Consider the following 17,379-nt stretch of genomic DNA (forward strand, 5'->3'; position numbering starts at 1 on the left):
ATCATTGATAAATATACAAAACAACAGAGGACCCAACACCGAACCTGTGGGACTCCACTAATAACATTAGTCCACGAAGAGCAGCACCCATTGATTACCACCCTCTGTCTTCTCCCACTTAACCATCCTTTTATCCATTGTAGCAACTTACCCTTAATACCATTCTTCTCCAATTTGTATAATAGTCTTCCATGCGCAACAGTGTCAAAAGCTTTCCTGAAATCCAAATATATGATATCAAAATTATTATTTGCATCCAGTTCCTTTGTAACCACATCATAAAAAGAAAATGCGATTCAAGAAAATATTAACTGTAATTAAAAATAAAAAGTTTCATGTTTAGTAACTGTAATTACCACTTAAATAGTGTTTTAGTTTTTATCAAATATTACTTTTCTTTTCAAGAACTATATGAATCCAAAGTATGAATCACATATTAACCATTATTTGTTCCAAATCGGCTCATTATTTCAACATAAATTATAAACTTTTTTTCTTCTTTTATAGGATTTTTTCTGCCCCGTGACGGGTGCTGGTACTAAGTGAATGGGGTGGTTTGGTTGTGTCCAGTTGCTATTATTATTGTTATTATTACCGTTGGTCGAAGAATCTCTGACTATCCAACAGGTGTTCACGATTGCAACTCTCTGGAGTTCCATGTAAGGGTTCTCTGAGAGGCTGATTGCTGTTAGGTTCTTATGGAGTCTTTTTGGTACTATGTCTGTGGTTGACACGAGGAGAGAGATAGTCATTACTTGTTTCATACGCCACATATATCTTTGACTTCCTGTCTTAGGTTTGAGTACTTACTGATCTTTTCCTTGTAGGTTTTCTGGAGGTTGTTGCTGTGGGCACTGCTCTGTCGATCAGGAAGCCATTTCCTTCTTGTGGATAAGGGTTATGTCTGGTCTGTTGTGGATCTCTATCCGCACAGGTCTGTTGGAGACCTCTATCCGCACAGAGTGTGGATAGAGGTCTCTAAATTGGCCTCAGGTCTTACTTGTAATACGGTAAACTTTCTTTGATCACAGCTTATATTTTTGCTCTAGCTTCTGATGTATTATCCTGGCCACCTAATAGTGTCTGGAGTGTCCTCCCTCTTGGGGATCACACTGCATCCTGCGGTGATGTGCTGGATTGTTTCTGCAGCCAGGTGCAGAAACTATATCTTAGATTTCTTCCCACAGATATTCGATGGGGTTTGAATTAGGGGTGTTGGGAGTTAGTGGAGGAGGGTTGACTGATTACCCACCCGCACTTTAATTTCCTGGAAATAGAGTAACTTGTAGGTGGGTGGGCGTATTTCAATGCGTACAATGTATTTCAATATCATTGAATATTCTGTAAGTGGGCTAAGATTTTGGTGAGGTTTGTATGTAAATGTTTATGTACACTGGTAGAGAAAAGTTAAGGCATAAATGACAAATGATCGTTCATTTAATGGCGGGAGAAGGTATGTCCTCTCGGCACTGAGACTCAATTTTCCTGAAAAGTAGTTCATAATTCATATAAGGTTGTTGGGGAGGGACATTACCACTCGAAATTTGTCTTTCGTAGAGCGTACGTTCTAACTTAGGGTTCAAGGATTTCATCACTTCACATTTCCTCTCTCGAAGAGGTAGAACTCCGTGCATGCACGGTCAGACCGCTCTGTTTAAAACTACGTTTAATTTCGGAATGATGCTCATGTCATTTGCATCAATTACTTCATCTACGTGAACAATGGAAATTTGCTTTTCAAAGGTAAGCGCAAAAATCAAAGCCAACAGTATTTTATCTTTTGTCCACTGGCATATGTACATTGGGTTGCCAAAAAGTGTACAATTTCATGACAAGATGGACATCACGAAATAGACGGTGGACATACACTGCCCTACCATTAATATCGGGACACCTGCCTTTAGACAAAAAAGAGCTTTTATTGTGTGTCATTTAATATTTTGTGCTGAAACCTTTTGCTTTTATGACGGACCATCCATGGGGGAGTGTCCGGATATTAATGGTAGGGCAGTGTATATATACACACAGTCTGTGTTCTTTAACTAATGAGTGGCTTCAATACATCTGCTGAACACCAGATATTTTCTGGTGAACTTGAATAATGTACAGACAAACAAACAAGCGTTTTATAAATAGTGGAGTAGCTTTAATCTTCCATCACAAACGTGCTCAAATATCGATGTTCTCATAGCACGTCAATGGATGTTATATCTCAGGAGTGCTTCTAAAGCAGCTGTAGGTATTCATCCCTCTGTCATCTTCCTTGTTCCAAATTGCACAATTGATGACTTTGATGACTTGTTCTGTATCCCGGAGGTGGTAAGCAGAAATTCCCAAAAGAAACATGGTTTGATAAGTGCGGTTATTACGTGTGCGAATAGAAACGCTAGCACAGATTCGCGAACTCCAGCCATGCTGAAGATTATCTACTCGCAAAGCTGTGAGGGATTTGATCTGAATTCTTTATGACTACTTCCCGGAGCGAATAAACAAAGACGAACCTTTTGCCAGTCGAAAGCATCAAGGGGTATTCCGAAGGGATATCGAGAGAGAGAGAGAGAGAGTGGTGTTGAGGGCTGTGAATGAAAACACACAGAAACAATCTTCCAACGATTTTAATGATTAAGGCTTGATCTGGAACTTCGAATAAAGGAAGAAAACCAAAGCAGACCGATGGGGTGAATCTATCACAGTACAGTACCGACACCACCGTACAACAACTCCGCTTGCCGCTGGCCAAGCGAAGAATTTTCCCTGATTGAATACCGAAAGGGAAGAAGTAATACGGGCACACCGACCCGTGGAAGTAGAAGCACGGACGAGGAATGTCTTCAAGGCAGTGGGAGGGATTTTCAGGCGAACAGATGGTCGTTTTTCCCCGTCGTGGTGCTCGGACAGAACTTCTGCGACGATCCTCTCCGGAAGATCTTCTTGAAGGCCCTCTTGAAGTTGGCGTTGCAGAGGGCGTATAGGAAAGGATTCATCGTGGAGTTCAGGTACCCGAGCCAGATGGCGGCCGTGTGAATGTTGGGGTTGATGCAGTCCTCGCAGTACGCGGTCACGATAAACAGAATGATATACGGCAGCCAGCACAGCACGAAGGCCCCCATGATGACCCCCAGCTGTCTCGCCGCCTTCTTTTCCTGTCGCAGATTGTACGTCATTGATTTTCGAGTCACTTTCATCCTTAAGGCGGTCGTCAGGTTCGGCAGGATTCCCGCCTTCATGCTTGACCTTTCGTCGTGCGACCTGGTGGAATCCACTTTCTCAATGGGCACGCGCAGGTCCTTCTCCACATTCGTCTTCTTGCCCCTCTTCTTCCCGCTGTACACGTATTCCAATTCGATCTCCTCTCGCTGGTGCCGAGGTCGCTTGGAGTCCGCTTTGTGGTCACATTTGAACTTCGACCTCCTGTCGGAGGCAATTTTGTCCGCAGGGTCATCCCCTCCGAACCTTCGCCTCGCTCGGTGCCGCCTACTGTTCGAAGATTCCGCAGAGAGAGCGTTCACTGCCATCTCTGTATTGTTGGCATCCGCGACGTACTCGACATTCACCGACACCCCCTCGAAGTGCTGCTTGTAGCACGGGTTGTCCGTTTCCGCTTCCCTGTCGACCGCGTCCACACTGAGAACTGTGAGGTTTTGGAAGCGCCGATTGCACGCCGAAGTGCTGCGATACAGAGGGGTGTGGTTGTATTCGCTCGCATCGCTGTCTCGCACACCGTCGTACATGTGATGCATGGAACACCTGTCCACCGTCAAGTGATCGCCCAGTTCCTCTCTCTTTGGTTCCCTGAAGCTCCTGCCGCTGCCATTCCGAAAGAAATGATTCTCCGGCGACACGTCCAGGTTTGACCCCGTGTTACCTCCGACATTGCACTGACCGATCTCGAACTTGCTCCGTTTTTTGATTTCGTGGAAAATCTTCACGTAGAGGCAGATCATCAGGACCATCGGCACATAGAAATTGGCCGTTGAAGTGGTGAGCTTGAACAGTATGTTGTCGGCGAATTCCGTCTCACACACATTGGTCGGCTGTTTCCGAACGCCATCATTGTACCAGTAGTGCCATCCGATGATAGGGACAATCCACGACACAGACACCAACCATACCACGCCGATCATGATGAGCGCTCTCTTCTTGGTCCGTTTCCTCATGTACTTCAAAGGAGATCGGATCGACCAGTAGCGATCCAGACTCAGAATGAGCAGGTTGAGGATGGATGCCGTGCTGGCAGAGTAGTCGGCGGACAACCAAAATTGACAGACGACAATCCCAAACTTCCAGTCTCCGGTTATGGCGTACGCTGAGCTGATCGGCATTACAAACATCCCCACTGTTAGATCCGCTATGGCCAAGCTCATGATGAACATATTGCTGACCTGCCAGGAAAGAAATACCAAAAATTAGAAATTGATTCAAACCAACATCCACTGCAATCTCAATTGCACTGGATGCTGCAATTGCTATTGAGGTGATACTGCGCGCCGGACCTTGAAAATTATTTCTAAATCACTGCTAAGATTTGTACAATTTTTTTTTTTGGATTGGGAAAATAATCAATATTATCACTGGGATAATCAATGAAATTAATATATTAAAGCAATCGATATATTAATATAATAAATATTAAAAATAATTACTAATATTAATAATAAATAAATAAATATTATTAATAATAATAAGCGATGAGTGCATAAATTTTTTTTCTATTTCCCTTTGTTTTTCTTTAATTTCTTTTTCTATAATGTCCACTTATTTATGTAGAGTACTACATAAACAGGGCAATGTATGCAAACAATTCAAATGTGCAATATTTAATTCTGTCCCTCGTATTGGGCAATTCCAGTTGTCCATTAGCAAGAAATGGCATTGTGGCGACTAGAATTTGTATTTTATCAATCTGACAGAATTGTACCACAGCTACCTTGGATTTCTTAAGTGGCTCCTAGACCTGGTTCAGTTTTCTTAAGGTCTGTCCGAAGTAAAGTAATAATGAACAAAGATTTGTCACCAATTTATTATGATATTTTGGCTAATGTTTCGCGCAAACTTTATTCCAAGGCCTTGGTTAATAATAATCACTTGATGGGAAGATTTGCAATGGGACATCTTTGCCAAAACCAAATAGATGAGGCGCATATTTCTCGAATTAATGTAATTGATTCTGTTATTTGCAATTATAGACTTAATACCCCAAAATTTGGATAATTGTCAGTGGTTCTTATTGGTTATGTTTTGAGCATTGTTGAGAAAACTCTGAACTCATTGCACAACAATGGACCAGTTAGAAGAATAAACTTCAACTGTGTGTAATAACTTTGTGCCATTACGTGGCCTGCTCCAAATGGATCAGTCACAGAATACTTCGTTCACTTCAGATGAAGAACTTTGCTCAGCTGTTGATGAGCTGCTAAATTCTTCCAAACCGGCTGAGCAAAGCGTCCGAACCGTTGTCGATTTGTACAAAAGATGGAAATGTGAAACGCGGATAGAATTCGATGAATCCGGAGTTATAACGTTAATCTATTCCGCAGCTAAGGTTTGTTTCTGGAAGAATATCGAAGATGTGCAACTCGTTGGAGATGTTCTGATATGTTTATACCGCTCTGACCGTTTCCAGGGAATTGTGTACCAAGAGCTGATTTATCCCGATGATATCGACCAATTATGGGAATGGCAGGGAGAAGACGAACCCCACAATAGGGCAGTCCAGGAATCTCCAGTGTCCTATTTTCATCGTATTGCCAATGCAAACAGATTTCTGTTCACTTTCGGCGAGAGATTTATCGACGCCATCTACTATCGCATACCGTGTCCGTATTATTACAACATCTGGTGGTTGAAGCCAGGCTTTGTGCTACTTTTGTTGAGGTTTGGATGTCAATTAAATCAAAAGATATTCAGAGATGATCAACCAGATTCGTCGACTCGTTTTTGGGTAAATCTTTTCAAGTGCATTGAGATGTTCGTTCTTTGCGATGATGACGATCCCGAAGCAAGAAACGGGAAGTATTTTCAGGAGAAGGCCATATCTGCTCAATACCTTCTTCGGGTTTCTCCTCAGCTAACAATCGAAACTTTGCAATATGTGATCGATCACTTTTACATCGATTTTTGGCGAGTCACAAAACCCAACCGTGATTTCTCTGCGATGAACGTTCTTGAAAAGGCAGCTAGGTGGACGCCCTTGTTGAAACAGCGATGTGTCAGCCCATCCGAACTAACTCATCTGTGTCGGTGTGTCATCAGACGTGTCCTGTATGAAAGCTGGCGGCTTCCAGATGGTATTTATACACTTGACCTTCCTCAGACTCTCCGGAGGTATGTTGATCTTCTGGAGGACTGAATCCCGTTTCATTTTAAAATAATAGTCTTCAATTGGTCAGTCTTTGCAAGTTGAGTATCAAATCTCATTGCCAAGTTTAGCGTTACGTGGATATTTTCTTGTTATAAATTGTAATAAAGACTTGGTCAATAATATTTATAATATCTGCATTACTCCAGCATTCATAGATTAGTAAATTATTACCTATAACTAAGAAGGATCTTGGTTTGCGTGTATTGTTAAATCACTGAAGTTTCGTGGACCATAGTTAATACACAACTAATGCTTATTGCGTCGTATAAATTATCGTTATGATTCACGTCATACTGAAATTGAGTCTAATCTCTATGGATTCCCTCCGATGAAGATACCAGGACGCTAATTCTGTTCCGGGCATCCAATATGTATCACAACGATTTTGTGATTAGTTACCTTTCTGTAAAGGGCAGCGATAAATCGGAAAGAACCTTGGAGAAAGAGAAAAGGTAATGAGAGCATTCCAAAATCAGCTTAACTAGTTTCCCCTCTCAGGAGTGGAGAAAGGCAGAATTCGTCACAACGGATTTCGTATCGATCCACACCCACGTGCTGTAGTGGCGAGTCACGCTCTGTGTTCTACATCTGCTTAACACCATTCCAGGCGATGAAGCAACGTGGAAGACGAAGGGGTGGAAAGAAATCTTATGAGCTCCCTTAAATTGATTATAACTCCCTTATCTTGTCACACATCATCCGATGCGTGACTGTTCGAAGTCTCTCTTCTGAAAATTTTCCACGAACTCGCACATACACATGGGAGGGTACGAAGGGGTGGGAATCGTGTTTCTCTGGTTAGTTACATCGCACAAGCTGCTATTAAGCATTTAAGTAACGTTGTGGTATTACACCGATTAAATCGAGAACAACCATACATTAGATTTATGGTGTATGGTGTACAATTCTAGCTATAATTTTAGAAATATACTACACTGCCAAAAGTAACGGGCTTTCAAGTTTCAGAGTAATATTTGATAAGGTGTCAGCCCACCTTTTGTCTTAATCATACGCTGTATCTTAATTGATAGATTTCGAATTAATAGACTTCGTCTGCCTCTTACCAATTTTTGGTAATAGGAAGACGATGTTTTGGTCCATTCCTCCTTCAACACAACAGCCAGTTTAGTTACTGATTATGGACGTGTTGTCGATATCAGAAGCTAACGTTCGGTTAATCCTGAAGAGGTTCAAGGGGGGTTAAAGTTGGGCGCTCTGGACAGAAAAATCAAGGTTTTGCACACCCAGGTCTTCAGATCAAGACACTACAGGCTGCGCTATTTGGCATGATGTACTGTGATTCCGAAACACAAAAAACCCTCCATACACTGCTACCACATTGCAGAAAGAGCAAAATTATACTGAATGTTATTAATTGCCTAAGAATAAGGGCTCATGATCCAAGTTCAAAATACGAGAAACATCCTAAAGACGTTGACACAGATCCGGCATACTTCAGAACTTAACTGATAAATAACATTCTCTGGACAGTTTTTATCGTCTTAAGTTCCATAACACAGCGTTCCAGGGAACAATTACGATGAGTATTATTTGACCAAAGAGGGCAGAGATGCTTAAGAAATCCATGAAAGACTGACTGGAGTGGTTGGGGTAGTATCGTCCAGTTATGCCGCTATTACAATATGAGTGGCAGAGTTGAAATGAGAGCGGGAATCAGTGGAGAATGATCCAAAGTATGGTCGGCCATCTGAAGCAATTATCATCGTTGAAGAAAAATTCTAGAAGAAAGAAGAAGAATAATTAAAGGGTTTGAACTTGAAAACGTACTTAACATTTCCCATGGAAAGCATGGAAGCATTTTAACAACAATACACGAGCATTTGGGAATGTCCAAAATTTGTACAAGATGGACTTCCAGAAGCCATTCCATTCCAATCAGAGGGTGGAGTCGTCAAAGAGAATCGAAAATTAATTCTTGCTAATCCAGATATATTTTTATCTCGTTTGGTGACTAGTGATGAAATTAGAAAGCATGCAATGGAAACACAAGGGATCTTCAAACCTGTAAAAGTTTCGAACCCAACCATCAGTTGGCAAAGTACTGGCCTCAATTCTCTTGGACATAAAAGCGTTGATATTAATTGATTACTTTTCACCTAAAACCGTAATAATAGGGGAGCATTATGCCGCTCTTATAAATCACCCCTCGTACAGTTGAGATCTGGGCTCCAAGCAACTACACTGCTCGACAAAATTAACAGAACATGTAGAAAACGTGGTGTAACTCGTGCAGCTTGCGATGAAGAGTAACAAAATTTGATATGGTGGTGTCCATAGAATGATGAAATGAGGAGACAGCAAGAAACTTCGGATAGATATAAGGGACATTTATAGGGTTTTTTTAAGAATTACCAAAGAGGTCAGATTACAGGAGTCGATACAAGATGCTCGAAAATACGGTCACATGGCATCAGTACGGTGTATGATCCCCTCCAACGGCTTAACAGGCCTGACAGCTGTGAACCCTGCTCGATATAAGGGTGTCTGGAAGATTCTGTGGCAACAAATCCCATTCTTCCACCAGCGCAGATCTTAGCTTATAATGAGTTTGTTCGAACCCCGATCTGAAGACTTTTATGAAAGATTAAACTCTTTCATCTTAAATACAACAAGGGCATTGAAAAAAACATTGGATTTTGTACCTATGTTTTTACATTCTGTTTTTATGAACTTTTTGGAAGCTATGTCTACTCTTGTATCTTCCTGTACTAATATCAGTTACTGTGGCCCTTGTACTCCGGGTTGATTATATTCAATGCTGATTCTACCTCATTGAATTGTGAGAATCCACCTCTTTCTTCCAAGCAAGTTCGAACCCATGCCACAAATAATCAACGTCCATTCATAGTTGAAGTTTATCAAACTATATTTTCTCCTTTCACTTTTTTCTGGAGCTTGTGTTTGTTTTTTCTACCAACCTTCCTTCACAAACATTTACTGAAAATTGAAGTTTACAGAAATATTAAGTTTAACGTCTATTAGCATTTTATATTTCCTCAATCACCCACACATGCATTGTGCCAGAGTACTGTAGCTTCAATGTTTTGGTTTACTATAAAATGTGTTTACACATCTTGTTTTAAATATTGTTGGGAAATTAGAGACATGGTGTCACAGAGACACCATGTCTCTGAACTGGAATTTGGGGAGTACAATGTGTACAGAAAGGATTGAGAGGACAAGAAGGGAGGATGGGTTATGCTGCTAGTAAAGAAACACATAAAATCTAAGGAAGTGCATCCTAATGACTCTGATGAGTATAATGAACAACTTTACAGAGAAACAGAGTGGGCCAATAAATCAGAGAGTCTTATAATGGGGAATTTTAACTTTCCAGATATTCACTGGAACTTGTGGGTTGGTCATTCGCACACTAGTAAGACTTTTGCGGATTTATTGGATGATTGTTTTCTACAGCAACATGTTCGACTGGCAACCACAGGGAGGAATACTCTTGATCTAATTATGAGTAGTGATTCATCATGCATTAAGAATTTGCAGGTAAAGGAACCACTAGATGGCAGTGATCACAGTGTGCTGAAGTGGGATTTACTCAAAGAGGTAACTACCATTAGGGGTAAAGGGAAGGGTTTTTGCTTTCGTAAAGGTGACTACGATGGTCTGAGAGAGTATTTAAATTCTACACAGTGGGATCAACTGATGATCTTACCAATGTTGAATTATGAATGGGAAGCCTTCAGACATTTAATTTTTGAGGCTACTAGGTTTTACATACCAACTAAGAAATACTGTTCAAGATTTAGGCCAAAATGGATGTCAGATGAGCTAATGAGACACATGGCAGAGAAGAAAAATGTGTGGGACGCATATAAAGTATCAGATGATACAGAAGCCTATGGTAGGTATAAACTAGTCTGTAATCAAGCCACGAAGGAGGTTAGGCAAGTGGAGACTGATTACGAAAAATCTTTGGCAAAGGATGCTAAGAAAAAAAGCAAAGAGTTCTTTACTTATGTAAACTCTAGAAGGAAAGGGATGAATCAGATTGGACCACTTAACATAGATGGGTTGATTATTGATGATCATGCTCAGGTGACAGCATGGGTTTGTTAAAGGGAGGTCTTGTTTGACCAATTTTATAGGATACTATGATGTGTTCACAAAGGAACTGAATGTCAAAAATAATTTTGGTATCATATACTTGGATTTCAGAAAAGCTTTTGATACTGTTACACATGGAAGACTGCTGTACAAATTGGAGAGGTATGGCATTAAGGGTAAGTTGCTACAATGGATAAAGGAATGGTTGAGTGGGAGACGACACGATAGAGAGTGGTAATCAATAGTCACTGCTCTTCATGATTAAATGTTATTAGTGGAGTTCCCCAGGGTTTGATTCCATCGTTGTTTTGTGTATTCATCAATGATATTGATGAAGGTATATCAACTTTAATGTCCAAGTTTGCAGATGATGCAACGGTTGGCAGGGTTGTTAACCACAGTAAAGACAGTATGCTACTCCAACTGGATCTAGATAAGTTGGGAGAATGGGCTGAGAAGTGGCAACTGAAGTTTAACATTGACAAATGCAAAGTACTGCATATAGACAGCAATAACCCAAGAGAAACGTACCAACTATGTGGTACTACACTCAGGGAAGTGGAAAGTGAAAAAGATCTGGAGGTAATTGTACAGTAAAATATTTGCTGATCAGTGCAGACGGGCTGCCAGGGCAGGTTATGGAGTCTTGTCAATGATATATAGGAATTTTGCTAGCAGGGACAGGGTAGTGATTATCCCCTTATACAAGGCAATTGTCAGGCTACACTTAGGGTACTGTGTACAGGTTTGGAGGCCTCATTTTAGGAAGGATGTAGAGTTGCTAGAACGAGTACAGAGAAGGGCAACAAGATTGGTGAGGGGAACAAAGGGGTACTTTTACCAAGAAAGGCTTCAGTTCTGCAAATTGCAGCGCCTGGAGAATAGGCACCTGCGAGGTGATCTGATTGAGGTGTATAAAACCTTGAATGGTTTAAGCAGGATCAATGCTGATGGTATTCTTCCTCTTGCTCAGATTATGAACCTGAGGGGACATAGATTCAAATTGAAGAAAGACAATTGTAGAATAGTTGTGCGGAAATTTGCCTTTAGCCAGCGGGTAGTTGATTGGTGGAACAGACTTTCATCTTTTGTTGTGGAAGTTGATAGCCTAAATAAATTTAAGGCTGAGATGTACAGGCATTTGGAACGAATGGAGGGGTGAAATGGGAGGATTATTTATTTATTTTGGCTGATGCTGCATAAGCTTGCTTTCTTGCATCGTATGCCTCTACTAATGCTAATGCTAATGCAATCTTTTCACTATAAATTAGTGATGGAATCGATTTTAGCCATGGAAATCAGTTACGAACCTGACCACCATTTAGTGATACTATTGGAACTAGGCTATGCAATCAAGATGACGTTATACAGTATGTACAGACCTTTCTAGAACATTCCATTCAGTTTATGATGTCCTGTTAAAACATAAGCTACATAATTTCGATGTACAATAATCACTTGTGGACTAGTATAGTTATACATCCAAGCATTCTTTATCATTTTCACGGGACTTATCATCTCAAGAATTTAATCTGGTGTTCCTCGAGGATATTCATTAGGACCGTTAATGTTTTTGTACATTAATGATCTTTTATTCCTCGCCCATGAGGAGTAATGATGTGGCTAATGTGTTCTAAATAATCCACTACAAGTACTAAAAGATGTAACGTCTTGTTCATTAAAGATCGAAGGGTAAAAAACGCTTTGAACCCTATACTCAAGTCAATTCTTGACTTACATATTTCTTTTAATTGTAACCATTCTTTTTCTTTACTTGGGCACAAATAATCAAATAGATATTAAGAATCGCTTTTTGACTTTTTGACCAGAGTATCTGAATATCTTCATAAATATAAGCCGAGAGTTGTATAGATGGTTACATCTGACAACCAAATAAACAGGTGGATTCGAGTATTAAGTGATCGGATAGCTTGCTAATTGCAACATATCCAACTAGCAGAGAGGCTAACTGTCACGGAGCATGTTTGTTCAATGATGTGCTCTTGAATAATTAACTGAACATCGCCCCACACGAATGCGTGACTATCTCTACAATCATCTCTGCCGAATAGCAATAGGGAGCGTGCTCTGGTTTCACCGACTAACCAGATGTTGACGTGCATACCTCTGTGTGGCATGTCATAAGTACAGACGTGTGGGATTCCTGAGTGTGCCGTTAGCATTCTGTCGCTTCGGTAACGGGGAGAGAAACTCATGACGCGGCCATCACGAGGTGAGCGATGCCTGTTTTTCTCCATGTTGATGAAGGCAGGCTGGAGGGAAGGTGAGTGGCATAGCGAATTACTCGGGAAAAACTTTCAGGAAGTATGTAAGTGGATAACCTATTTAGAACAGCTACAGAACATTCAGAGTAGAGGAACTTTAATTATGACCGCCCTGTACATTTATTTTTCTAGTGAGTATACAAAAATATATTGTGTACATGCTAAAAGTTGAGTACTTTGAGGCCTAGGAAGGAGCCTTAGCATCCCATATGTAGGTGATCTTAATTTATATGAGGACAACGTGCTAAAATTGTTGTATTAGGATCATCGGCGACCATATTGCTTCGTATATACTGTCTATAAATTGCGTGTGTTCTGTTTGATGGACGAAAAGCCCGACTTTCCGGGAGAAAAAACCACGCTGCCTTCGCCTGAGACCGATTAACTTGGCCACGTTGTGAAAAAGGCCCATAAAAATTCCTCACGTCATCGACGGGACTCGAACTGAGGTCTTTTCCACCCGGTGTGGAGTGGACGGCGATCCTACCAACTGTGTTACCCACGAGGATGACAACATGCTAGCTCTGTTTCAGAAATACCTACACCGCTCCACTACAGATGTAATAAGGAAGGAGGTATGGCAGTTTGTCAACTACTCCTCAATCAAGTCTTCAAAACATGGTGCAAACTTTGGGACAGTGGTTCTTTGTGACAACTGTATGTTAGTTGTGGCAGTGTCCCTTCTCCAACCGATAATGCAATCGCAAAGTACGATCTGGACAGCAGTCACTGTTGGCCAGCCAACCAAAATGTCATCCTGCTCGAAGATTTCACTTTTGCAGAAACTTTGGGAGAAAAAGTCTCCACTGTTCACTGGTTGGCATTTATTTCACGAAGTCATGCAATGTTGAAAGGAAGCGTCATAAATCTGCATATCAAACAATGGTGGAATGCCAATTATAACTCAGCTCCTGCAGAATAAAACAGGCTGAGCATGTAAGGTTCAAAAGAGGACCAGCTGTTCTTTTTTGAACCTTGCATCTTATGTAGTCTCTTTGAATCAAAATCTTACTCAGAGTACGTACATGTAAAGGAAGATGGAGTTTCGAAAAATGCGAAACGCACAGCTGATCTCTAAATATTCGTTTAGGGAGTTGTCCAGAGTCCCAAGATTAAACAGGCGACATTGTCTGCATCATAATAGGCCGCCGTAGCCTAGTGGTCAGGCGCGCGGGTGCATAAGTACACGTCCCTTGAGTGACCGGGGTTCAAGCCCGTGACTGCTGAATACGGTGCTGTTTCTTGTATTCTGTCTATGTTGTTAACTCCTCTGACTGTTTGGTCGTCCCGGAGTATAAACTGAAAATTTATTTTATTTATTATCTCCAGTTCCGATAAACGATCATAAAAGATAAACACCATCGTTTTAAACAAACATTTAGATGAGTTCCTTAAATACGCTCAGATCTTTGGACTTGCTATCAACCCATTAAGCAGAAATCTTTTATTTTCAACGAAAATTCTTGGATCCACTTAACTGCATTCCCGTATCTCAGGACAACATACGATTCCACTTCACGTCCATGTTAGAAATCTTTACCGCGAAAGCTATTATTACGATCATCTGTTCTCAAACTCGTCATGTGAATAATTTGCACCACGCTCTACCTCTGAAGGATTTATAGCGTGAAGGAAGATGACATTGTCCAATAGCGCCCCTTTTATTCAAATATTAAGATTTACAAAATGCTCACGGTCAGCTTGTGGCCGATGGAAATGCCAACAGAGATATGACGCCAATAAATCATCTTTATGTCATCTCAGTGCACACGAATCCCCTTTCACGCAAACAGCAAAACTTCTTGAAATATGTCACCTTTTGTCAAAATGTCTTCCAAAGCCATCTCCACGATTGATTATATTTGAATCAGGTCGCGCGCAATGATTTCATTCTCTCTCTCTCTCTCTCTCTCTCTGTTCCTACCCCCACCCCTTTATACACTCCTTTCGAATTACATTGATAATCGTAGGATATTGTACTGCTGCCAACCGGAAAAAAAATTGGGCAACAGAAAAGATACCAAATAAAAAACGAAGCCTTGTGAATAGCAAGTTTTTAGATTTGACGTTTGAAATCTGTGATTGCCTCGAAGACTTTGAAGGTAGACGTGCGCGTGCGGTGGATGCCATACCGGTTTGTTTCCCATGTGAGCATGTATTGACTGGAAGATGGTAGCGAATTCGGAGTAACACAAAAGTTCCCTTTTAAGTGATTGGATTGACTTAAGGCAGCATCGTGAAATGCAGTTTATTGTGGGCTTTGTAGCTACCCCATCACGAGCTGAGTGTCAGGGACCCTTCCTGTCACGACAGCTCGATTCGGTGGCCTTGGGATTTACTGTATGCATCAGTAACAGGGCAAACGTGAACACGTTTTTGCTGGAGAAGCCTAAACGTAAAGAATTGCATCAATACAATAAATGTGTCTTTTGTGTCGAATGACAACTTCAAAGGAAAACGTTTAGCGGCTTTGTAGTCACCCTTGGGTGTTTATAGTAACTTATTTCACCAAAAGTAACTTGTCCCTCACCTGTCCACTGTGATCCGTTGCTGAAGTGAAAGAATAGGAACTCCATTGTTTAGTGTTATTGGTAAAACTGTACGGATTGCATTTAGATATTAATTTATATCTTGCAACTACCATAATAAACGTCAGCAAATAATCATACAAATTTTAAAATAATTCTTAACAACCCATTGACCAAATACAAGAATAACTCCTAAATCATACGAAGACAGATGAATACGTAGCGTTTTGATTCTCCAGAAAGTTTTTGCGTTACACAACTGGGTGGCACAATTGGTTAAGATTGACGTTTGGTAGATGTCTTTTCTAAGAGCAGAAAATGTCCAACATTCTGAAATTCATTGTAGCTACACAAATGAATCTTTTGTGCTGGGCTCCATGAATTCCGATGCAACCAACTCCATAAACATTGCGTTGAGACATATGGATGACAAGTGGATTAATGGTCTTTTTAGTATCTCTTGGAATTTTACCATTGTTTATGCCAAAATAAAAGGATAAATTGGCTCGCTTCCACCTTCCAGAATACACCGTATGTTTCCCGAAATACAAACTTATAGGAGCTGGTCAACATGAATTAAAAAGAGAAGAGGCTCCATTACGAAGAGGATTTCAACTCTTGGAGTAGTGAGGCAATATATTTGAGTTTCGTTTGAAGTGGATTCAGTGCATCAAACGCTTTAAGGAAATCCATAAAAATCACATCTACTGCCCTACCACAATCAGTTCACTCGTAACAGATTACATAGCACCATTGGGTCAGTTATAATAAGAATTAAAGATTTTTATACAATTTTATTGGCACAAAATACCGATAATACAAACATTGGTACGTCTGTGATTATTACCATTGTGGCTATGTCTTCTTTTAGAGCTGCAGAAGTAGAAAGACTACAAAGGAAGTGATAAATGATGTGCCATCTGGTTATGTCGGACACGTTGGAAGGGGAGGAATTACGCTGGTAATTAGAGGGATTAGTAGCGACTATGTTTAACGCTTGCAATTAAGAGGACCTGATCTCGAACCGCGCTGGACGATCACCCCTACTGAGATTACGTCTTTGTGGAAAGCTAGGACAATTCTTTTAAGGATTACAAAAACAGATAAGAGGTCTACAACCTTTCAGGGGTGCACAAAGGGCGAGTTGGGATTTCTATCCAACAGTGGGGTTGGAAGTTCACGGTTCGCTTTGACTGATAGATAGTACCTGGAACATAGGTTATGTTGATGTCCTAAAAAACAACGATTTAGTGGAATAGAAATTCCCCAAGATGGTGGATTGAAAGTGAACTCTGTGCGACCAAGTTTAGTGGGTGTATTAAGCTCGCTGCCTAAGTAGGGAAGATCTATTTAAAATTATTGACGTCACCAATTAGCATATGATCTCAGGAACAGAGTAGGACTGTTGATCATGTTGTGGTCACAATCTCGCGGGGGTAGTTGTGCAGCCGTATGCACAGATGTGGAATGCATGATGGGACAATAAATGTTTACTGAGATTTAAAAGTTAGAACTGAATGGATAAGATGAAACGATTATTAGAGGAATGTCAAAAATTTCATCAAATGCCAGGAGAAATCTGGAATAAAGTTGCTGCTGTACATTGTACAACTTTATCTACAACATGGAACATCCGGTAGCCCAGTGGCAAGGAATTTGGGTTCTAATGAACAGAACTATCACTGCCATGGTTCCAAAAGTGAGGTTACCACCTACACGGAAAGAACTGACAATGACATTCATAACATAATACTGGTCGCGTATGGTAGACTAAGGAAGTAAAGCTTTGAGAAGAAATAAGATTCTGTGGGAGCATTTCTTCAAGAGCGAAAAAATGTCGATCCCAAATTTCTGCAGGAAAAATTGCAGTGACCGTTTTCTTCGATCACGTCTTTTGCTTTTAAACCTTATCGAATTTGGTTCCAACATTATCTCTCAAGGGCACACTGAAACTTACTTTGAACCGCCTGCCCCTCGAAATCAAATGAAATGACCGTTTAGAAAAAGTGCAGTGTGGTTGGCAGTTCATGGTTCGCTTTGAGTAATTATGGTAAGCTTGAAATACTGCGACAACTGACAGACGGTATCATATTGCTTTATGATAACGTACCCTCAAACGTTT

The 17,379-nt window shown here is 40.7% G+C and overlaps 1 protein-coding gene across 1 annotated transcript in view; it reads right to left on the reverse strand.

Moving 5' to 3' along the window:
* Positions 1-2,700: 2,700 nt before the first annotated feature.
* LOC150090209 (histamine H1 receptor-like) overlaps positions 2,701-17,379 on the reverse strand; it is an 80,852-nt gene continuing 66,173 nt past the window's right edge. The window contains exon 2 of the mRNA XM_090369020.1: positions 2,701-4,382. Coding sequence (XP_090225146.1) covers positions 2,853-4,382 — 1,530 coding nt within the window. The 3' untranslated portion in view covers positions 2,701-2,852. The remainder of the gene's footprint in view (positions 4,383-17,379) is intronic.

Source organism: Mastigoproctus giganteus, chromosome 2 (genome assembly GCF_048544385.1).
Source record: "Mastigoproctus giganteus isolate SK-2022 chromosome 2, ASM4854438v1, whole genome shotgun sequence".
NCBI lineage: Eukaryota > Metazoa > Arthropoda > Arachnida > Uropygi > Thelyphonidae > Mastigoproctus > Mastigoproctus giganteus.